Source organism: Nipponia nippon, unplaced genomic scaffold (assembly GCF_047370975.1).
Source record: "Nipponia nippon isolate SJK-2023a ecotype South Korea unplaced genomic scaffold, ASM4737097v1 scaffold_11, whole genome shotgun sequence".
NCBI lineage: Eukaryota > Metazoa > Chordata > Aves > Pelecaniformes > Threskiornithidae > Nipponia > Nipponia nippon.
Genome location: NW_028262302.1, coordinates 4979184 through 5004011, shown reverse-complemented (window position 1 = coordinate 5004011; position 24828 = coordinate 4979184). Strand labels below are relative to the sequence as shown.

The 24828-nt window shown below is 44.9% G+C and overlaps 2 protein-coding genes across 2 annotated transcripts; one reads left to right on the top strand and one right to left on the bottom strand.

Annotated features, from left to right (window-relative positions):
• The first annotated feature begins 5764 nt into the window (after positions 1-5764).
• CLEC14A (C-type lectin domain containing 14A) lies at positions 5765-8252 on the top strand. Its single transcript, XM_087747026.1, is given in 2 exon segments — positions 5765-5938; positions 5941-8252. Coding segments are annotated over 2 exon segments (1410 nt in total). The 3' UTR covers positions 7177-8252.
• Positions 8253-20224: 11972 nt separating this feature from the next.
• Positions 20225-23772, bottom strand: SSTR1 (somatostatin receptor 1). The gene has a single exon (XM_009474462.2). The coding sequence runs from the start codon at positions 23569-23571 to the stop codon at positions 22393-22395; it is 1179 nt and encodes a 392-aa protein (XP_009472737.2). The 5' UTR covers positions 23572-23772; the 3' UTR covers positions 20225-22392.
• Positions 23773-24828: the final 1056 nt, after the last annotated feature.

Below are 24828 nucleotides of genomic sequence, written 5' to 3'. Positions count from 1 at the left end.
CACTGGGCAGCAGCAGGAGGGACACGGCCCCTCAACTCCCTCTGCCACTCCGGTACTTCCACGCTGGTGGATGATCTTACTTCTGTTTTTTCTTTTGATTCCTTCCCTATCCTCTTCTTTTTGTGTCTACTCCCTCTTTTCCTGCCTACTCATTTTATTCTGTGATGCAGCTCTCCATTCCCTCAACTTAACCCTCTGCTGCACTCTCAGCCTTATTCTATTCTGTTCTGTTCTGTTCTATTCCGTTCTACTCTGCTCTAGAGATATACATACAAACATCTAAATACAGGTACACACACATAAACACAACTGAAAGCTCAGATTCTGCAGCACGCAGACACTTCATATGGGCCACTGAAGTATATAAAACCAGTCAAAGCTCTGACCATGGCTGGGTGTTTGTCATTCAAGGTACAGAAAAAAGAGAAGATGATGCAGGGAAGGTTGATCGTATCATGATACATTTCAGTGCTTTTGCTTTTTTTGACATTGTTAACTGCAAACTGTAACATATGCCCATACCCGACCTCTGGTTCCTGTGGAGCCCCTCATGCCAACCTATACTCAACATGAAGCTCAAATGGGGCAACGTAATACAGGAGATGTGAAGAATTTGGAGTCTGGGATGGAATGAGTATGAATTATCCAGTCAACAAAAGGCAGGAGAGTGGGCTAGAGTGAGATTAAAAAATATTTATAGACTACAGTATTTTTGGAAAAGATTTAAAGTGTTTAGTTTGAGAGTTCTGGAGTTCATTTCCCCTAGCTAATTACAGGATTGGAATCTTTCTTAATAACTCATTAAAGATGAATGGAAGTGTTAACAGAATATGTTATTTTCTTGCATAATTAGTAATGGAAACATGAACATCCAAACTCAGGAGGCTTTAAGGAGAACATATGCATATTGGGTAATGCTACAGTCACACCTTTTTATTTGTTTGTTTTTGCCAGTGCAGTCCATCTATTAAATGTCCCATCAGCAGGTCAGCATTAGTTATATTTTATGTCCATGTCATAAACATAACAGATATACCACTGTGTTCACAACAGCAGTTAAATATTATTCCTTATTTTTAAAAAAGTCCTGGAGCTATGTGATAATGTCATTGGAAATTGTTATTACAGTAGGCAGGAACTCGCATGACCCCTGCTGGGTTATCTTTTCCAAACTGTGTAAGTGAACCTTGTTATCTATGTAGTCCTTTTGAGAGATGAATAATTAAATCCTTACAATCGTGCAAGTTGTTACAATAAGACAGAAATTCCTATTTTCATTTCGTGCCCTGTTCTCCAGAAAAGTAACAAAAGCATGCCAGATTCCACCTGGCATTTTTACTCCCTGTTACAAGTTGTTTGATTGAATGCAGGGAAATTCATGAGAAGTCTTGGCACACTGTTGAAATGAGACAGTTCTCACTGACTTCAAGAAGGTCCAATTTTTAACTTAGGTATTTTCTTAAAGAATAATATAACCCTTGAGTGAGAAAATACTTTTCTTTGCTTAAACACAACTTATATGTGAAATGTAGGACTGCCTTATTATTTGATAAATCACGTCTTAAATACAGATATCAATTTCATGAAGCACGGAGTGAGGAAAGGAGGATTTAACCCATAATTTTTGAGGCATGCCATCAAAAAACAGCGATTCTCACTTTTTCAAAGTACCTGTTTCCATTGGGTTGTTTAAATTATTATCTATCTCTTAGCAGAGCACTGAAAGATGGGGGATATGTTTTGACCTTACTCTCGATAAATTCAACAGAAGGATGTGTGGATCCAGTGGAGATATCAGTTGGGATGAGGGGGAAGGAGCGAGCTCACAGGGACAACGCAGCCTTTCCGCTGCCAACCCGTGCGCGCTCCGCAAGGTTGCAGCAAGCTAAAAGGCTGGAGCGTGCAAACGGGCAGCGCTGCCAGACTGTTGATCTTCTCCTGCCTTTCTCACTCCCTCTCCAAAGTTTCCAGCCCCAAAGAGATCTGCAACAGATCGCAATAGGTTTCTTCACCTGTACAGGACAGGTGATAAAGGGAGGTGCACCTTAAGCAGCCTTCCTTTACACTAGCAGAAAAGAGATGCTGTAGCTGCTTCTGCCATTGAGACACTGTTTCCAGGTTTGTGGCAGAATGGGCAGACAGGTCCATTTCCAGACATTTCCCTGTATCCCCTTTGGGGATGCAAAGCGTCACCAGCCAGTTTAGTGAACTTATTTGTGCCCTATGCATTGCAGTGTTAGGCGATCGTTTTACTTCTCCCCTTCACAGCCAGGCAGATTTGTTTTATTGTGCCATACACCTACCTCTGCAAAGCAAAATACAGCTCTTGGTAAGAACAGGATACTGTATCGCTCTGTGAGACTACTTCTAATGCAAATATACCCCCTTAAGCCCTAGCAGTTGAATGCAAGAAAGAATCCACCCTGAAAGAGAAAAGTAGCTTTATTAATTCAGCCCTTCTCTCATTACTCTTTAGTCAAAATGTACATATTGTTATAAGACAGATAGGTTGACATAATGAAACAAAAACCTAATGGCTCTTAGTAAAATTACAATTAAAGCAAGCCACTGTTTTTTCAAAGGCTTGGATCTTACAGGCAGAAGACTGAGGAACGACTACAGTTAAATAAGGCTTTTGCTACTGAGCAGAACAGCTACACTAGGACTTACACCTCAGTCAGTCATATAACACTCACATCCATATAATAAAGTCTTCTTTAGACACAGAAGTTTAGTTGCCTCCCACGTTGACTGGTACCAGCATTTGTGTGTGAGTAGCTAATCCTCTCTCTCAAGAAAGGATGTCTGCAGGAAAAGCCCCATGAAGACACTTAATGAAAATGCTTTCTTATTTACTTAAAATGGAACCGGGAGAACATTCAAAACCAGAGGAAGAGCTGTTTTCTGGAATGCAAACTGGATGCAGACTGAACCGCACCTTTCCAGCCCGGGGTGCAGGCAGACAGCGAGGATCTCCCCGTGCTCACCCGCGCAGGCACGTGGCTCGGTGCCTCGGCCCGATGCGCCGTGGGGAAGAACGAACGCCGGAGTGACAACTCCAGTAGGCAGCAGAGCTCTGAAAGCATAGCTGCTACAACGCTGTAGATTTTGACTTTGGTGGCTGTATCATCTCTACACCTTGATTAACCAAAATTCTGATTTCATCTAGAATTAAACCAACAGGTTCTTGTTTTGTTATGAAAACCTATTTTCCACAAAATCAAGTCTACTGGGACGCAAACTTAATTCCATTCCCAGCTGCACATAGCAAATTTAACATAATTGTTTTTACCAAAGCAGTTTAATAGTTCTTGAAATACAAAAATTTAAGAATATAGGCAATATTTGATGTAGTTTCACTTTTGCTGAATAGCAAGAGAAACAAAATACCAACTGAATGTAAAGATCTGCCTAAAAACAGTTATGAATGTGTGAATTCAGTTTACCCCTAATCAACTTCTTCTATTTCATGTATTTCAAAGTGTTGCTTTGTTAACTCTTACACTTGTGATAAACAATTTCTGTGTATGTGATATCCAGCAGGGCTGCAAAAGCATTTAGCAAGATGTTTCCCCAAAGCAAAAATGAAGTAACTAATAGATGTGTATTTTGGGGAGAGGCTGATATTTGATTCTTGTATTTTTATATAGGTCTGAAATAAGTATTTAAATCATTCTACTTATCATAAAATCATAGTAGCATAGAACAGCCCAGGTTGGAAGGGACCCTGGCAGATCACCTAGTCTGGCCTCTCGTGGGAAAGGGAGCCTAGATGAGATTATCTAGCACCCTGTCCAATTGCAGCTTGAAAACCTCCAGTGACGGGGACTCTACCGCACCCCTGGGGAGGTTGTTCCCATGAATGGTTGTTCTTAGCATAAAAGAATTCTTTCTTATATCGAGATAAAACCTCTCCTGTTGCAGCTTGTACCCATTGCCCCTTGTCTTCTCCATGTGACTCTTTGTGAGGAGAGAACCTGCTTCCTCTCTGTAGCCACCTTTTAAGTACTGGAATACTTGAAAACCCATAAACAATGCTTGAAAGTCTACTTGTGGCGGGGGGGGGGGGGGGGGGGGGGTTAATTATTGATAATTCACCAAACTGGGGTAAACAAAATTTAGTCTTTTTTAGTATATTATTTTTTGCTTTATTGTGACCTCTGTGCTCAGCTAGGAAATAAGAAAGCCAAGGCGATCCAAACCATTGTCAGAAAAAGAAGGTTAAAAGCACCTTTCATCAAGCTGGCGTTTCTTGTCATCAAGTATTCAGGGAGAAGGCAGACAAAACCAGGAATGGCTTCCACATTGTCTCCAACTCTAAAGCATCCTGTACGCGGGAGATAGGCCAGGTGCCGGGGATGTACTTTGTATAGAACTTATACTTCTTCTGTTAATAAAAAAAGAGGAATTTTGTGAATAGAGACCACTGCATACTTCCTGCGCTCTCTGCTGCCCAGGACACGGGGTCCGGGGCAAATGGAGCAGTGTAACTCTAAGCTTTTGATTTTCCTCAGTATGGTTTGCTGCAGTTCTGGCAATGCTCTGGCAACAACAGCAGCTTTGTCCATCAAGACAGCTTCCAGCTGGAAACCCTACAAAATTTACTGAGTATTTAGAATCCATTATGAAAAGAGGCTGTGCTTCAGAGCTTCAGCACACAGTGTGTCTGTTCACCCGCCTTTCTAATTCTTCTTTCAGATGTCCAGAGAAAATGTGTTATATCCTGGTGTAAGCCTAGAGTCAATGAGATCTGTGCAGGTTGGTCACACGCTGGCTGAATGGGGCTCGTCATCCACATTTATTCCCTCCAAAGAGAAATTAAATTCTTAAGAAAGGGCTGAACAGAAGCAGAGCTTACAAGCATACGGGTGCAGTGAGGGCACTTTGTGCAGGACTGAGTCAACCTGGAGCCTCGATCCAAGACTAGAGAACTCCCGCCTCTGCTGACTGCACCTACTGATGAATCTTACTTTTTTTTTTAATTCCAAATAGATTATTTATTTTCTGCTTTTTTTTCTCTGTTTTTTCTCTGGCTATTTAAACGCTAGGAGTTTGTATTATATCACACTCACAAAACCAAGAACATTGACAAGGGTTCTTCCAAAGTGAAAGCTGGAAAATGAAACGCACACGTATGCACGTGGTTCTCTGCCACATAAAACGCCTGGGGAAGAGACTGGGACGTGTGCTGTATCCGAACGTACACAGGAGGTAACGGCAGACAGACGGACATCACAGTAAGGAGTATGAAAAGGAGGCGACACGTCGACTGCCTACGGAGGAACAGTTGCAGTCAATCAGTTAAACTCATTTAAGAACAACCTACTGGAAGTCAGCGCGGGCACCTAATGTACAATGCATTTAGGCCAACTTGCTTGAAAACAGTGAGCGGAATCAGTTTTTATGAGTGTTAAACTGCCTCATGTATTGGGAGCGAGGGGGTTGGTTGCACAGCTTCACCTAACCCAGAAACCTCCGTCTCTCAAGGAGAAGGTCACTGAGGCTGGACCGCTTTTCTCCTGGAAGCGCTGTGCAACAGGCTGGCAAGACGGGCCCGGGCGTCTCCCTGAGGTGGGGCCCGCGACCCCGGCCCCACCGCTGCGGCTCTGTGCCTCGCCCCCCTCCTGGCCCTCTGACAGCGGAGCAGGCACCGGGATTTTCCACCCTCTTCCTCCCCGAGGTTGGACACCCGCCCGCCGGGCAGGGCGAACCCTTCCTGGCTGCGCAGGGAGCTGCTCGTCACCCGCCCGTCAACAAACGGAGGATGCCGAGGTCAGCCCCGGCTCCCGACACGTTTCCTCCGGCAGGCCCGGCGGAAGGCCGTGGGCACAGGGACGGCGCGGGGCTGGGAGGGCGCGGGTGGCCGGGGCCAGCCCGAGCCGGGGCCGAGCTCCGCCACAGCCGCCGGGGCAGCCCGCGCCCCTCGGCCCGCCGTGCCGCGCCGCCGGGATGAGGCCGGCCGGGGCCTGGTGCCTGCTCCTGGCCGCGGCCTGCGCCCTGGGCCGGCCCCCGCCGCCGCGGGCCGCCGTGCGCTGCCAGGCTGCCGGCGCCTGCTTCAGCGCCCACCTCGCCAACGCCTCCTACGCCGGGGCCCGCAGCGCCTGCGGCGGCCGGCGGGGCGGCCTGGCCTGGGTCAGCGCCGAGCCGGAGCTGCGGCTGCTGCTGGGGCTGCTGGCGGAGGCGGCGGCGGGGCCCGCGCCCCGGCTCTTCTGGGTCGGGCTGAGGCGGAACGCCTCCACCTGCACCGACGCAGAGGAGCCGCTCCGCGGCTTCGCCTGGGAGGGCGCCGGCGGCGGGGCGGCCCCGCGGCAAGTGCAGGCAGCGCTCGGCCGGTGGGTGAAGGAGCCGGCGCGGTCCTGCCTCACCGCCCGCTGCGCCGGGCTGCACCTGGCGGCGGCGGCGGCCCCGGGCGGCGGCCCCAACTGGGGCTGGAAGGAGCGGCTCTGCCAGCGGGACGGCCAGGGCTACGTCTGCAGGTACCAGTACGAGGGCGCCTGCCCCGACCTCAGCCCCGCCGGCGCCCTCGACCTCGACTACCGCCTCCCCTTCGAGGAGCGCAGCGCCGGCCCCGGCTTCAGCCCGCCGGGCACCGTGCTGACCGTGGCGTGCCCCGGCGGCGAGGTGCAGCTCACCTGCCGGCCCCAGCGGGGCGGCTTCGCCTGGAAGGGGGCAGAGGAGCCCCTCTGCCCCTGCAGCTACCGGAGCCCCGGCAGCGGGCGGTGCGCCGAGTCCGCCGGGTGCCGCGATGCCGCCGGCGGCTTCGCCTGCGCCTGCAGCCCGGGCGGGCGGGACGGGACGCCCTGCGCGGCCACGGCGGCGGCCACCACCGCTGCGGGCGGCTCCGCGGAACGGCCGGGTGCCGGGGCGGAGGCGCATCGCCCCTCCGCCCCGGCACCCGGCCGTTCCGCGTTGCCGCCCGCCGCCACCACCGCCGGCGCCGTCGGAGTCAAAACGGCCGCTCCGCCGCCCTCCTCCTCCTCCTCCAACTACGTTTTCATCCTGGTGACGGTCGCCGTGGTGGTGCTGGTCATCCTGGTCATGACCGTCCTGGGGGTCTTCAAGCTCTGCTTCAACAAGAAATCCGAGGGCCGCGGGGATAAGGAGCCGCCGGAGGCCGGCAGCAAGGCGGAGGCGGGCTTTGCGGAGCCGAGCGGAGCGGCGGGAGGCGGCGACTAGCCCCGGGGCGACCGGGGCCCCGTCCCTCGGAGCTGCCCCGAGCGGCGGCTCCCGCCCCGGGGCAGCGCTCGGCTCCCCCCGTCTCTCCTGGCCCCGGCCCGGCTGCGCCGAGGAAGAGGCGCCGTGGGACTTGGCTGAGCAGGTTGTCAGAGTGGGGTCATGCAGCCACCCCCTTTTCAGGGCTTTGAAGCCTTTGGACAGTCAGGAGTTTTTGAAAAACAGTTATTTAGGTGCTGACATAAGTAAAATATAAATACAGCAGCCTGGCCGACAGACCGATTGCTTATCTGCAGCTGCAACGGTTGCGGGTTTTTATCCTCTCAGAAACTGTTCTCTGGGTGCCTTACTTGGAGCAAGTGTAAAGGGGAGCACTTTGAGCCCTCGCGCCTTGTAATTTAGAAGCCGCTCCTTGTCTGAGTGGTACTTGGAGGCTCTCGTTCTCTTTCTAATTGCTGGAACGTTTGGAGAGGTGAACTGCCATAATTTTGAAGGGAACTGTGACCCATACTCTTTCAGACTGACATTCTTAAAAATGAAGAGCATTTCTATACTTAGAAGGTCATTAAATTGCTGAGGAAGTGGGAGGTTAATGGGGAGTCAGTTTTATACTTCAGCTCGTGAAAAGAATAAAGGATGATTTAAAACCTAAATCACTGCCCTGTTTGTCGCTTCATACAATATTAATTTTTATTGTAGCAGAGCAAGAAATTTTTCAGTTACAGTTTTTCTCCTAAGGTGCGTCAGTACACAACTTGCTCTCTGCATGCAGTGTGTGGCTCTCTTACAGTCAGACAAGGCGCTGACAAGCTGCGCACTGTGAGAGGAGTTAAGTGGGTCCAAATGCATCATGCAAATCCCATTCTTTTTAGTCAGATATATTGTTTTCCATGGAGTCCCTTGAGAGTAAGGAAAGAAGGGTTCACGCTTTGTGCCTCTTTCTAAATGAGGTAAACACTTCCTCTGTGATATCCCTTGGGAATTCCCGTAGAGCAGCTCTCATCCTGGCTGCAGAACTTGCTTTCTTTGCAGTCCGGAGTGCTGATGCTCACGTTATTACTATGGTGTTGGTTTTCAATTAAAGTGGTAATGCTAAATATTGATTCAAGGTTTTCTGAGTGCAGTAAGACACAACTAACTGGATCTCATCCAAGCCTTGTGGAGTGCGGGGAGGGTAGGGAAATACTTTCTTCCATTAAAAGAACTTTAAGCTCTGAAATGTCTTTTTAAATATGCTTTTTTGGTTTGTTTTCCTCTCTCTAGAGCTGCCCTTCTGACTGCTGTTTTCATTTTGTCACTTTCCTCTTGAGTTCAGAGAACTCCGTTTCAAACAATAATGTGTATTACTACCTATTTTTCTTGCAAGCAAAGACTTGAAGATTAATCTGGTGTAAACATCTGCTAAGGATAAAGTATGACATAGCGCGGGTTTTTTCTTTTTCCCTCTCTCCGCTTAAGGATAATAGGCTGTTGCTATCTGGGAAATGGTCTTTTGCTTTTGTTAAGGGGATCACAGACATTTGTGAGCCATCAGGCTGTCTATAGCCATAAATTCCCCTGTATCATGACAGGAATGAAGCCCAGCTAGGTGAGAATGCTACTCATTACAAAGCTGTCTCATATCTGCATACTTTTCTAATCTGTTCGTCTGACATTCGTATTTCAGAAGGCAGGCACTTTTCAGCTTCGGCAGGAGGCTTGATTCTACATTCAGATGTGCACAGATTTGGAAAATGACTTAGCCATTAATGCCTTTTGTCTTAATACCACTCCTGTTACTGTCACTGTAAGTAATTTCTTTTAGGGGGCAGTGTATGTGGAGCTCCATTCTTCTACAAGGGGCTGTGTAAGCAAATAGCAACTAAGATGAATGAGAAGCTCTCTAAGTTATTATTTCCATGTTTTCCTCATTCCCACATATCAGATGGCTGAACTCGTAACAGGACTGTACAACTGTCCAGATATGATTTTCTAAGCTCTAGAAATACTCTCGTTTTCTGTTTCAGGAGTCTTACCAAGCACACAGCTAAGTGCTGAGTTAAGCGCTTGTAACTGACTACTTCTTTTGGTGTCTCTCAGGATTTGACTCAGACTAGTCAGCTAAAATGTACAAGTTCATGCCCTTGCAAGCCATTCACCTGTCTCATCTTATTATTCTCATTTCGCTCTTTGCCTTGGCTTCCTCTGAAATCACATTTTGATTTGAGAGTTCTTTTTCTCACACTCAAGATTCAGGATTAAGCATTAGACATTTGTCTAAAGGACTACACAAGGATTCTGTTATGTTTTCCCTGGTTTATAATTTGACTCAGCTGAAACCAGGCTATTTTGCATCTAAGGACGGGATCCATCTCACCAGGTATAGACATCTCTAACAGCTCATCTAGACTCATCTACTCACCTAGGCTCCCTTCCAGCCTATGGAGAGAAGTATGTACTTGCAATTTCTCTCATTTTAGACTAGATGCTGAAAACAGGGCCAATGAATTGCATCCTAAAGGTGCCATTTCTTGACATCAACTCTAAAGAAAGCCTAGGGAGGCTACTCATATTTAAATGCCTGTAAAACACACATCTAAAATTAAATCGAAAGATCAGCTAACCTAAGTCTGTGCAAGTCACTTTTCTAAAAGCAAGATCACAGTGCCTTGTGTCACTTCAAGGCATGGCTAAATGGCCATAATTTTACCATAGCTTCTATTGTTTTTACACGTTAGAGATTCTTGTTTCGTCTGTTTGGGTTTCTTGACCTTCTTTTTGCAGTCAGTAGAATACAAAGCCAATGGCATTTGGATTTGATTGGAACCTGAGCAGGTTTGAAATGCATGAATTTCTCTTCCTCTAATGGTTCAGACCAAGAAGTGGATGTTTTGGGAGAAAAGATAAATCATTTTTGCTTTCCACTCTTAATTTAAATTGTGTCTTTCTTAAATAGGAAACCAACAGGTAACTGACTTGCAGCATGGACTATTGGCTCGTATCATAACCATGATTCAGTGGTCTGCAAGGCAGATTCAGTGCAGGGTTTGCTGTTCACATCCATAGGAGGAGACTAAATAAGGTCATAATGAATACAGATAATCATGGCAAGGATTGATATAATAAAAGTGTCTGGTTATGAAATTGGACGCAACTTTCTTTTTATTCTTATGTAACACCATATGTAAAACACACAATCAAATGTAAATATTTTTTCCAAAACATAGCAGAGATGGAGACAAATCTTGACCTTTTCCCTCATGTTACATACATGTCCTTTGACTAAACATATTATATAAGTGTATTATATTGCAACGTTTTTTCCAGTACAGAAAAAACATTATTTCATCCCATATTAAAACCATATAAATCACATATAAACTTTGTATCTGTGTGTTTTACAAAGGATACATTTATATGGAGGATTTTAAATAATGTACTACTTTCAATTCTAGTGGTTCCTATTAGGTGGGGTTTTTTAAATTGTGAATTCTCTGGGGTAATGCGTAGTGTTGTAGACCCTGGCTCTTGACTAGAGGACTGGATGTAATAATGTAATGGTAATGAAGTGGTGGACACAAGAATCTGTGAGTCCACATTTAAAAATGGTGATTTCTGCAAAGAATAGGAATGTCCAAACCTCTCATCTATCACAGCGGTCCAAAAAGTGTCCCCTGTTGCCAATTATTAAATCTAATTCTTAGATTTCCTTAATTTCTCCAAAGATAGTTTGACTGCTAGGCACATCATTTGTCAGCTGTACATTTTATTCATAAACATTTGATGAATTTTTGATGGTTTGTATTCATCAAATAATCAGAAATAAAATTTTAATTTTCCCCAAATTTTTAATGATGAGTTATACTGCTGAGGGCTTGATTAAGCGTGTTATGGGATTTAAGTGAAATCTAAAAGTGGACATGGGCAAAATTCAAATACTTCAAAGAACTTTTCTCCTTTTTTAAGTGTAGTATATAGCTTAAAGAAGATTAGAAAATTAATGGATTCTCTGCTTCCCCCAGGAACTGTAATTTCCTATCACTTAATAATTTTTTTTCATGTTTTCAGACCTCATTTATTGCATAGAGCTTAATCACTGGTACATGCAACTTAGTTCCTTCTAGAAATAATATTTTCTATTTCTTCAGGATGTGGACATTTATCAAGGCTACAGAATGTGATTCATACATTTCACTAATGATCTATAACTGACGGGAAAGGCAAACACAGCAAGGCAGCAGCAGTAACCTCTCTCCCAGGGCTTCAAAATAGGTTAAACTTCATGCCTTTCCTTCTTCCCCCAATACACAGCCTTGCCTTTCTCCTCTGGACTTGTAGAGCTCTGGTATTGGGAGATTGGAAAGTGAACATGAAGTCATCTGTTTGGAAGCAAATCTTTTTCCTTTTCCGTACTGGAGACTTGAAGAACTGCTTCGCTGTAGGGGAGGTACCTGAAGGCAGCAGTGGAGGTGGGGAAGGCAGAGACGTGGTGGTGGTCCCACATTTCTGATGACCTTTCCCTCCTGCCACCTGCCAGTCCCTTCGCATTGCAAGTCTGAGGCAGAAGGATGGGGGAAACAACTACTATTATGTATTTCATGGATACCGTAAACAGCGAGAATCCCGCAGGTCCAGGGCGAGGATGAGCTGAGGAGGGAGAGGTAAGACAGACAGGCAAGTATCCATCTTTACCAGGATGTAGCCATCCTTACCATCCTCTTGCTGCATATTTTTTCAGGTGTTTGTTACTCAAAATGTGGTGGTTTGCAAACAAATAAACATTTTCAGTCATTAATCCAGGAACCGCACATGGGCAGTAGTATGTCAGAAAAGCATGGTTTTGTTTTTGGAACGTATCCAGCAGGTCTCGTGTTTTGGACTGACAAGAATGGTTTACACTGTTCCCTGGAACATAACATAGGAGCATAAGAACAGATAGTTTGAGTAAGATTAAAAGTCATCTAAGTCAGTAATCTCTCTGTGACAATAGCAAATTCTTTAAGAAATAGGAAATCTGACACATCTCTAAGTGACACCTAGTTCTCCTAGGTACTCTAAGGTGGCAAGACTTTGAGTTTGAGACTGAGTTCATGTCACACTTGGTAGACTTCCATCAATTTGTCTAAGAGAGTTTAGATTCGATTTGTTACTTTTGGCATCCAACCATCCCGTATCAATTAATTCCACAATTTATTTACCTGTAACATAAAAAAGTAGACCAGTTCATCTTGATTTCCCATACCTTTGCCATACACTTCTTCACTCCATCTCAAGTTGAGGAGTCTATTTAGTTTCTTCTTTTTTAGAAACAATTCTATAGATCTGATTGTTTTGGGGTTTTGTTTTGGTTTTTTTTTTCACTTTTTCTTATACTGTTAGATTCCTTGTGAAATCCTAATTTAGAAACTGTTGGAGAGGCAGGTACAGTATAGTCTTCTACGATGGGTTAACAGTATCTTCTGGTTTTTAAAAGTTACTAACATAACCATTTTTTTGTTTTGACCTCTGCAGAGAACTGTGCTGATGTTTTCAAAGAATTATCCCTCGGGTTTTTTCCAGATCATTTATGAGAAATTTGAGCAGGACAAGTCCCAGAACAGAGTCCTGTGGGTTTCCAGCAGGTTTCACCACAGTTAATAGTACAGGTCTTTCATTAGGGAATTCCTTCTGAATTCTTAAGGGAGCACAAGCCTCTGCTAATAGTTTTGGACTGTCCACTGTCTGATTTACTCCAAAACTCCTACAAACTCTTCATTCTCATGAACTTCCACAGACTTATCCATTGCCCCTCTTCCAAAAAAAAAAAAAAAAGATAGAAGATAGTCCATAATGAACAGAAGCAAAAAGCTTTCATGACTTTTTCCCTATGGCTCTTTCTTCCGGAAACACTCTTAAATACAACCATCATTCATCAGCAGTAAGTACTCTGGTTGGTTTCCTGCCCTACTGGATTTTGCATTGGTGGTTGCTATGTCTTTAGGCAGATGTTCCTCTAATTTTTTTTTTTTTTGGCCTGCTTTAAAATTTTACTATTTATTTGCTAAAGTTCACCCTCTCTTCTGTTTTCTTTATTTGTACTTGATTTCAGCTTTAAATTATGTCCTTTTCTGTTGTGTACTGTTTAACCTTTTAGATTTTTTGAGGGGAAAGTGGTCTTCTAATGTCTTCTTTTGATAGGTAATATGTGTTTAATCTGATCCCCCTAGTATCATTAAATAGTCCCAGTGCCACCTGCAAGCCTTTACCCTTTTAATGTCTTTTTAGCATCCTTCTTAATTTATATGCAGCTCTCCGCTTTGAAATTAAACATTAACATAGTGAATGTTTTTTAGCTTTTTTACTCAAAGTTGCTCATTTTAGGTATATTGTAGTCAATGTTCAGCCTAATCATGTCCGTTCTTAGGACAAAATCAGGATCTGTTTCTTCTGTTGTGGGTCATCTTATTAATTGTGCCGAGAATGAATTATTAAAGATGTCTGGAGATATAGTTACTAGTCAGTCTGTCATGATAGCAGTCCACAAAAAAAAAAAAAAGTTTTGTTGTTTGTGTTTAAATTTTTCCCTCTCTGAGCAAGTAATGAATTATGTTTATGTAGTGCATGTAGCTTTTTCTCAGAAGACGAGCCTCCTAGATTTCATGGCAATAACCCTTCCAACTCTGCAGTGTTAGCGGTGGCACTTAAAGTGAATTGATTGTCTTTCAATTACACCTAACCACTGAGATGATGAAGTAGATTCTGGTCCATTTGAAGCAATTCTGATATCCTAAGAGAATAAGTAATCATAAGAACACATGCATTAGTCTTCCTACATAAAGCAAAGTTGGTATTCATTCTTTTCTAGATTCTGAAGCTTAAAGGGATGTGAAGATAATATACAACATGAGCATCAATCCATTAATATACAATGTGCATTACGGTCTGTTCTCCCCTGTGCTTAGTGACATGATATTATTAGATGTCTAAAACTTTTACACCACAAGTCCTCTTTTACTTACCTATACATCAGACAGATAGTAATGAGGAAGCTTTCATTACTTTCCGATAAATTGACCACACTAATGTTGTTAACATCCATTGCAATTCCATAAATCCAGTTAGATCTCTCAAAAGAACATCCTACTGGCTTGTCATATAAAGTCAACTTTGCTGCAGTAACAGACAAGAACTTGGGTTTAAATGCATATTATTGTTTTGTGTTAAAAACTGAAGTATGCATATATTGGTATACATTTACAGAGAATATGCTTTTCTAGTAAAATTTGAGATTGTGGGAATAGTTTTTTTGAGCAAAATTCTATCTGGTCAGGAGAAGTCCTCCTGCAGACTCTAGAATTTATTGCAGTGCAGATACAACTGACAGATATTTTTCCACAAATATGAATGTATCAGGAGATTTTCCTCCATGCCTAGGGAATTTATTCTCTTGCTTATTTTCAGTTAAATCTTAGTTCTAATGAAAGGTTCTTGAATTAGTACACTGAAACCTGCAATCCTCTGTAGATCAGATAAGCCATCTTGGGAGTGTAGCTCTATGCCTTCATGCTAAACTACGTTCAGTGTTTGCAGGTCTGTGGAGAGGAATACATGAACATTACCTTTTGTTCTTAAGAGTAGATATTTCTCTACGGGAAGTAATTTTCCGAGTCATAGCACTGAAGATGCTTTTAAAATAAGAAGTTCTGTAAATCTTACTTTATGATGGTGAAAAAGCAGAGAAAAAGCAGCTGTATTCCATTTCTGTCTTGCTATATGGAGTTCTTCTTTGTTTGAGTTGAGCAAAAATTTAATAAGACTTTTTTCTATTTTAATGATAAAAGGAAAGAAAATAATCCATGAAATTCAGATCATCTGAAAAATCCAGAATAAATTCACATTTTTAAAAATCTATTATCTATCTGTTTTCTGCATTGTTTTCCCGACTTTCGAGTAATTCCATAAAGTACTTAAATTATCACTTGGTTCTTAGAAAAAATACCTGGATACTTTCTAACCTTCAAAAAGAACAGCCCGCTTTGAATATAGCAGCTGACATAAAAAGCAAAACTTCCTCTTTCTTGCCCAGTTGGAAGTTTATATATTTGCTGTACCCTAAACAATCTAAATGAATTATGTGAAAGAGCCAAGTCCTGCTTTATAATGCCTGTACTGGACTCTATTTTTTTTTCCTCTCTTCTTAACAAAATGGCCTCTCCTGGGCATCCCACCCTTGATTTTTCTCCATTTCAGATTCCTTCTTTCTAAGGGTGTTCAGTGTCAGATATCCACCAGTTTTGCCTTATTTCATATCCATTCTCCCGAAATGTCCAGTCTTTTGCCCTGATTTGAATATATCTTGAATGTTTTTCCTGGTCTTCTATGACACCCCATAAAGCCCTGCAACCCTTCCACCTTCTTTTCCACCGTAAATAACAGGAACAACAACAGTGACAATTAAAACCCCACCTGTCCCCCACACCTGTAACAACTTCACATACAAGCATCTGAGAGTGCCATTCCCTTAACTTTTCTTCCCAGTTAACTGATGAGGATTTTGTACAATCTTGTATTAGTACAGGTAGCAGATGAAGTTCAATTTCTTCTGGACTCATTACATGATCAGTTAGCAGCTACTGGCATAAAAATAAAAACAAAGTATATACTGTGCCATCAAAAAATACATTATCTGTGTTTCTTATCTTTCATTTCATTGAATTTTCTTTCATTCGCTCATTCGGTCTTGTGATTGATTTGTGTAATTTGTATGAATCTAAGGCACGAACCATAGATTAGATCTTTAGCTGATGTAGCTGTTCAAAACATCACTGAAATCAGTTATTGATAGTAGCCAAGAGTCTTCAGTGGGTAAATCAGCAACTTTTCTTATAAAGACACTTGAGTTTATAGAAAGAATACAGAATGGTATAGGAAATAAAAGGCATAAGATAATAAGCATGTTTTAATATCAAAGTTGTTCTAGTTTTCATAAAGACGTATGAAACTCCTTAAAAAAAGCTTCTTTACAATATTGTACAGTCAGTTTAGCCTCTAAAAGTGTCTTTTCTCTTTCTGTGACTAAATGATATACAAAATAATTCTGCTGCAATGCTAGGAAAATAAACTCACTAATACTGGTATTGATTTTCTGCTCAATAAAGCAGTGCTTTTCAAATTTTTCTTTTATCCATGACTTGTCTCTCATTGACTGAATAAGGGGGCAAGTTCCATCTATGTCTGTTTTTAACAGAAACCAGAGAGCAACAAGATCTCCAGCTTTTAGCTGGTACTCCGATGGATAATGCACTTTCTGTATACATTCGCAATGTATTATAACCTGTTTATCCCAATTAAATAATGAAAAGATCATAATCATAGCCTGCATTAGTTTTCTGGTTTAAACTTCAGATGGCGATGTTCATCTTACCCTAGCTGGGGAAGGGCATGGTTGGGCCACGTAGTAGGCATGGGGAGTGATTTCCTGAAGTGCTGGGCAATTGCAGCTCTCAGCGAGTGCGAGCCACCTCCAAACTTTCTGAACATCGAAGGGATATCTCCAAATACAGCCACTCTAGTTCTAAATCAAATACTAGTCATGTTTTTTTCTCCAAGGTCTCCTCCTACCAGCTCCAACCTCTCCAGCCGTGGACTCACCTCCTTAGCAGAATTAATGCTCCAATTTCCTCTACACATCAGAGCAGCACAAAATCAAAACAAAGACTTACTATTGCCTGAATAGTAAAATCATGCTACCTAACTGCCCAGCAACTGGAATCTGAATCATGAACTCTTTTATAACCAACATACATTCTAATTCATCCCTTTACATGTTGGATAATGGACCAAATAGGATGTTTATGTACTTTCCAAGAAGGAAGATGCGTATATATGCGCATGCATGTGTGTGTGTGTATACACTCATACATACTTGCTTTGTATAGCTTTGCCACATTTTGAGCTATTCCAGCTGACCAGCAATCATTTGAGCTTGCCGTTGTAAACTTGAGTACCTGCAAGTCCTGCATGAATCAGTTGAGCTTGTGGCTCTTTGCTTTTATCAGTCTGCCTGCACCGGCACTGACGTTACTCAGCGCTGTCAGCATTATGAAGTGCAGTGCGTTACAGCACCCTTGCAGAAGCTCACAGCTTCCCTCTGGGTTGTCTTACAGAGTTTAATGATTGGTAGGGCCCATGTGTACGCTGAAAGCAGCACTGTCACCAACAATGTAAGTGGAGCTGATGGAATCCAATTACAATGATCATCACAGTGATCAGCAGGCCTCAAGTCATAAATCTGGTAATTCTTATCTGTCCTACAGCTCCCATATGCTACGCATTCGGGCACTTTTATCTGAGTCTTTCTAGTTAGGAAGCTCAAGAACCCACAGAACAACCCTAAGTCATATTACACAGCATAAGAATCTGTATAGAAAAGACTTTTTTTTGGGAAAAGGGAGAGTGGAACGGGTCTTCTGTACATCTACATTGCTTTTAAGGTGACTCTACCCATCACAGACATGATAAACACATAATGACAAATGTATTCCATCCAGACTGGAAATGAAAACCTATATACCTCAGGCTGGATACACCACCTTGCTGCTGCTACTTCATGGCTGCTTATTGCTTTGCCAAACCCAGATTTTAGGCTTTTGGGGAAACAAGGTTGGAAGGGGGTGGGCATAATCGGCTTTTATTGAAAAACATCTTGTCAAAACTGTGCTTGGTTTGTCACCACCTAGTGACATACTTTGAAATACTCTCTGGTTCACCTGTTCTTCTTGGCTATTTCTCTCTACAAAATATAATATCTAAAAGCATTATTTTCAAAGAGAAAACTAATTAGTAAATTACCCTTTCTTCCTGTGGCTTAGCCTGCAGTTATCAGTCCAAGAGGGCTCTGCATTGAAAAGGATGGAAGCGCTGAATACACAATGCAGTAGAAATATTTTATTCTCCTCTAGAGATTCATAATTCACATTCTTGTCTGTAGAGCCCTGGAGTCAGGTAAGGTTTCTAGGGGCTGAAATCGCAGAGTCTAGAACATTGGACTGATGTTTCTTTCTTGGCTAATTTCTTCTGGCTTTTTTAAAAATTATTTTTCTTGGATTTTTTTAGCAGGATTTTCAGACACTAATTTATACTGCTGTTCTGGAAACATGGCAGAGAAAAGTCAAATCTTACGTAACTTATTCATTGTGGGTCATTTTCTTTCAGTAAGATTTAGTTTAATATTTAAAATTAGGATGCTGATTTTTGGAAACTGGTTAAAATACAGTATATGGTCCCAGTGTTTATATGTGTCTGCATTTCAAACGTGCCACATACATTTGAAATGCAGACTTTTAGTTTTTCAAAAACATCCAGAAAGCCTTTTATTTTATTCTGATTCACTGGAAACCTGGCATTTCAGAAATGCTTACGTAACATTCAGAAATCTGATTCTCCTCTCTGAGGAAATCAGATGTGAAGAAATTCAGTGTCAAATGCAAAGAAACCACCCACTGCGTGATGTTCTCTGCTGTAGGGACCATCTCAAGAGGCAGAAGATCTACATGTGGCCATTGCTTTTTTCATCCGCAGCCCAGATATAAAGTGCCTCTGCGACCAGTCCGGTTCAAGCCCCCTAACTGCACATGGCAGTCAGCCCCAGGATTATGAGATGTGTCTTCTTTGCTACTGCGCTAGGAAGCCTAGTGAGAAAGGAGAGTAATTTCCTGCGCACCCTCCTTTGAGTGGGAAAATGCTGCAGAGGTACCTGAGGTACGTGCCATGTGAAGCCCATTCTCTCTTTGTGTGTACCACTGGAAATAGTCCGGTCCATGGACTAGATACTATTCAGAGCTATCACACTTTGGGGTATAGGTCTTAGGCTAAACAAAGAACAGCAGAAGTTGCATGGGTCTCAGTGGCACAGGGCCAATTTCCATGACAAAGTGTATGCAGTCTTTTTAAAATATTAAACTCATGGGTAAAATGCAGCAACATACTACTGGTTATAAATTACAGTTTACCCATTTGTAGATGAATTATAGCTGTATAAAGAGGCAAAATGTCACCAAGAAATACATCACTGTACTCTTTTTTTCAGTGAATTAAGCGTTAGTTCCAATTGTTTCCATATGAATTCTGAAGACTCGTATTTGCAATTTGGAAAGCATTAGAAAGAGTTCTCTTTGTTTTCTGGTACACGTTATTTCACGAGGACAACTTTTTTTTCTTGTAGTTATGTTCTACTATTTAGAATAATAACACAGAATGAACTAACTTTTTCTTCCAAAGCAAATTAAGAGTGATTTACAGCTGTTGATTGTTTCTCCCACTGGCAAAGTCAAACTAAACTCGGGGTGAAAAAATAGCAGGAAGAACTGTTAGTTTAGGATAAACAGATTTTGTTTCCAGCTGAAACTACAGAGGGTGTTTTAGCCCGTAATCATACAGGCACCGCTGGCTGGCAGTGAATTAGTGCATCCATCTGAAGGAAAGCCTGACATCTACTGAGGCACCAGCAGCCTCTGCGGCAGCACCCGGCTGCGCTGCCAAGTGTGAACGCCACCCTGCCGTGCTCTGCCTGGGAAAACTGGAACTGAAGTGCATATGCTGGTAGGTGTGCAGGCATCCACCACAGCTTCGTTTAAAGGCAAAGTAGAAAAAAAAAAAAAAAGAAAGAAAAAAGAAGCAAAACCAGGCTCAACTTTTCATCAAAGCTGAGTATCGGGTATGAATCACTGCTTCTTAACCTTTGCTTCATCGTGTCTGATGTTAAACAAATCCAACAGTAGAAAGTAGACTGACTCTCTGTTTAATCTGACCCTACATAACAATATGCCTGGGTGAAAAAGGCAACATAAGATTATGAGATTTATACCATTTTGAAGAGATTGTGAGTGAGATTTTAAGTGAAGCTCTACAAATAGCACCGCCTGGTATCGTGGGGCATTTTACTGTTTTGACAGATGTTTGGTTTCTGTGAAAAGTTAAATAAGCTTATAAAGAGATTTCGTCCTTTTTTTCCCCATATGTGCATTACCAAAATTAATGTTTGAGTGTATGAGGTCCACTGGGAAGTAAAAGAAAAGAAACTGTACAATTGTTAAAGCTTTTCACAAAATATTTTAATAAGGATATAACAGATTCCACATCAGCAATTTTTAAACTAAAAGGAGCTGATTCACAGTCCATTTAAGTGAATTAGGATTTTTTCTCTCATTTTGATGGGCTTTGAATCAGACAACTTAATACTAAATTTATACATTCATTTAACAGTACCTAAATTTTTGGTGAAAGAAATGTACAAAGTAGTATCCTGCTTTTTGCTGCTGAGAAAAGTTAAAGGGTATAATTTAACAGAAACCTGTATTAAGTCCACCACCGCAAATGCTAGATGCCTTAATTGTCAACTTTACACTTAACACTGTACGTAAGCACCGTAGCTACCTGTACAATGCTACGGGTATGCTGCTACTAGAGATTTTTCCCAATCTCTTGCTTCAGATTGCCAGTAGTTATAATTAATAGAACCACAGTATTGTGCTAGAGAAGTGATTTGTCACAGCTACCGGGACACCTGCCGCTGTGTGACACTGTTAACACAGGTGGTAGAAAGCAAAAAACATAGCTGCTTATTTCAACACGGTCTGTACCGATTCTTACGTCTGGGATAAGAGGGAGCAGGGATAGGAGGTTTTGTTTAATCAGCTGTCATTTATCAAACAAGAAAGCTTCATTCATCTATACAAAAATTGTTCTGTCATAAGCAGGGAAGAGAGAAAATTCAAGAGAGAGAATTTTTGTGGGGGAGACAATGTAGATGAAAGAGTTAGAAAAAGTGACAACCTTTTTATCTGAAAAGGAGCCTTCTTGAGCATCACCCATTTTAAATGCAACCTTGCGACTAGCCACCACAGACATAAGTACACAGTATAAATTTCTTCAGAGAAACACGTTCACAACACAGTGACAAGAATCAAATAAAAAATCAAACAAAAAGACATCTGGCACACACTAAAAACAAGAATTCTCAGAAATGAAACATTAAGAAGCTCTGGGCCAGTATATTACATTGGCAACATATGAAACCCATTTTATTTTTTTAGTGCAACAGAAGAAACTGGAGCTAGGGTAATAGCTGTTATCAAACAGCTACTTTTTTGTCAAGTATTTATTTCAGAGCCTGATGGAGATTTTGAAACTAATCCCTCTTTTTCCATGTAGGCTAAAGTGACTTTGTGGCCACCCAGGTCATTCAAAACAGTCTCAGCTCCCTTCATCGCTGTTTCACAGCTGATGGAGCAGGCGCAAGACAACAGCTTCACAGTCTAGTGCTCCCTTTAAACTTTATTATTAGCACACTTTATTGTATGGGAGGACACATTCAAACTCAGCGCTCTCCCCAACTCCCGGCTCAGAGCTCTGCTCCCCGTGAGTCACAGGACTGTTTGTCTCCCGTTATCAGCATACCTGCTGCGCGGCTCTGAAACACAGCAATAATCAGGTGGTTTTTTTCTGAAGACCTTTTCTGCCCTGCTTCCCCCAAGTGTAGCACAGGGAGCCAGAGCCCCAGTGAGGTGGAGTGTCTGCAGAGCAAAAGACAACTCCATGACTATGCTGCTTCTTTTCTCGGGGCCTTTTTGCTCCCCACTTTCTTTTTTATTCCGGGGAGGATGGGGGGGGGGGGCGGGGCGGGGCAGAGAGAGACTACTTGCTCCTTCCTGGCAGAGGGCAAGGTGTGTGTTGGGGGGGACTTTTCCCAGCATTTCTACTCTCCGAAGGGGAGGTGCGTACTGACAGATGCTGAGCAGGGTCGCTTTCAGTTGGGGGGAGTCTGAGCCCGAATGCTGGGGCTTGACTAAGGCAGGCTCGACTCAGCGGCCTGAGGGGGGTCCCACCAACCGAGTCAGAGGGCAACCAGTACAAAAGGTGAGGGGAGAGTCGCTGCGGGACCCATACAGCCACTCCTCAGACACAGAGAGGGGTGGCAGAGCCTGGCTGCCAGACCCTAAGTTGACCCATGATTGTGGCAATTTGCTAAGGGGGTGTCAAAGCATCAGCGAACGCACCCACTCTCCAGGGAGGCAGATGGGGGCAGGGATGGGGCAGCAGACAGAGGACGTGGGGTTTTCTTCGCTCCTTCTTGTGCCAAACACCGCTGCTGGTGGGCAGGACCGAAACCCCCTCCCTCCCGGCCTCCCCATGCCACAGCCCTGGCTTCGCTCACCCTCCTGCTGGGGGGCGGTAGGGGAGCGGGAGAGCAGGAATGCTTCCTCAGAGGGTGGTAATCCTGGAGGTGCAAGTGCCATTCCTGTACACGCTCCCTGACTCCAAGTTGTCTGGGGGAAAGTCCTCCACGCTGTATGCCCTGCTCTTGAGGGCAGTGGCATAGTAGTCGATGGGTTCCTCTGCAGCATTGTCCATCCAACTGAGGCAGAGCAGCCGCTGGAAGGACCGCTTGAAGTTGTCCGAGAGAAAGCCATAGAGGATGGGGTTGGCACAGCTGTTGGCATAGCCCAAGATGACAGAGAGCTGGCTGATGGTGGCATCATCCTGCTCTACGAAGACATTGACCAGCTGCACGATGTAGAAGGGCATCCAGCAGATGACAAAGACCATCACCACCATCATGACCATGAGGGTGATCTTGCGCTCCGAGCGTTTGCGTTGCTGCCAGCCAGCCTTCAGGGCCACCATGCGCATCTTGGCAATGATGAGGATGTAGCAGAGGCAGATGGCCACCACAGGCAGCAAGAAGCCCATCAGAAAGGTGTAGACCACAAAGACTACCAGCCACCTCTGGGTGGGCTCTGGCATGAGCATGTTGCAAGCCACCGTTCCATCGCTGTTGGCCGCTGTGTTGGAGAAGATGATGATGGGCAGGATGATGAGGATGGAAAGCACCCAGACACCCAGATTGACCATCTTAGCCACAGTGGGCCGGCGGTACCTAGCCGCCTTGATGGGGTGCACCACAGCGATGTAGCGGTCCACACTGAGCACGGTCAGGCAGTAGATGCTGGTGAACATGTTGATGGCATCCACGCTGAGCACCAGGCGGCATAGGAGCGAGCCAAAGGGCCAGTGGTGCAGCAGGGTGGAGGTGACCAGAAAGGGGACGCTAAGCATCAGCAGCTCATCCGCGATGGCCAAGTTGAGGATGTAGATGTTGGTGGCCGTCTTCATCTTGGCATAGCGTAGGATCACGTAGATGACCATGGAGTTGCCGCACAGCCCCACCAGGCATACCACGGAGTAGATGAATGAGATGAGGATGGCGCTGCCCTGAGACTCACTCAGGGTGCTGTTCGGGGCGCCGGAGGAGTTTCTGCCGCCCGAGTCCATGCCCCCCGCCGCCGCCTCCTCCGAGGCGCTGCCGGCTCCGCCGCCACCGCCGCCGCTGCCGCTGCTTGCACCGCCCGGAAGCCTGGTGCAGGTGCCATTGGGGAGCATCCTCTGCCCGGAGCTCCCCGCCCCCGGCTCAGAGCAGCAGGCGCCTGCCGCTGGCCGGGCTCGGCATCCCGGCGGGGCTCCCGGCGCGGCTGCCCCGCGGCGCGGGCATGGGGAAGCAGGCGGCTGCCGGCGCCGCTCGCTCCGAGCGGCAGGAATTGCTGCTCCCCGGCTGGGGAATGATTAATAGGCAGCGGCGCGTCACCAGCTACGAAAAGGAGGAGGGAAAGAGAAGAAAAAAAATGCAGGAGGAGACGTAAGTGGGTGTCCCTCCCAACCCACCCCCCCGCCCTCCCGCCTCCCATCCCGCCCTCCGGCTGTTCGCAGCTCTGGCAGCTCCCGGGCTGCCGGCGTGCAGCCTCCCCGCTGTCCCCACTGCCCCCCCACCCCGCAGTGCTCCCCGACCCCACACTGCTCTCCCCACCCAGTACTGTTTCCCCCACCCTGCACTGCCCTCCCACCCCGCGCTGGTGCCCCCCAGCCAGCATCCTCTCCTCCCCCTGCATTCTGCGCTGCTCCCCCCCCGTGGCACCTGGGTCCGGGCCAGGGGCACCCCGAGCAAAGGCACCATTCTTTCTCAGTTAGGAAAAAAGCCTGGGCCATGGGTGGGTGGGCAGCGTTACCGGAGCAGGCATGCCTCATGCCTACACAGCTGCTGTAACCCTCTCCTGTCACCGCAGCATGCGCATTGCCCACCCCATGGTGCTGGCGCCAGACATGGCACTGACTACGGCGGACCACATAACCTTCAACCCTAAGTGCACAGCACTGCCTGAAAACAGCAATGCCCATGCCTCCTGCCACCACAGAGCTCCATGCCCCCCACCTTGTATTGTCCCACCACCACCACCAGACATCACACACTGACAGCCCTGCCTCTCTGCACACGCTCTGTCCTGAAACATGCCCCCCCGTCCTGTTCTGACACCCCAGCACATGCTCTGCCTCTGTCCATCACACACCCAAGAGTGCAGGCAGCAGTTTGCACACTACAGCTTGCCGTCACTATTTACACCACAATGGTGCCAAGACCATCCTAGCTATGCTGCTATGCAAACACACCATCTGTCCACTCTTCTGTCCCCTCACATACTGCTTCCACTCACAGGATCACTTCATGCTCAACCATCATGTGCTGCATCACCAGCGCTACAAACCCCTCTCTTAATATTGTACTTAAAACCTACGCATATCCCTGATAGGGCTGTATCCACACAGGGTAAGGCCACAAACCCTCCTCAGCACTATACAGTGACACAA

Bases quoted from the DNA above. Each gene is read 5' to 3' on its own strand.
- SSTR1 (XM_009474462.2), bottom strand. From the start codon at position 23,571: ATGCTCCCCAATGGCACCTGCACCAGGCTTCCGGGCGGTGCAAGCAGC.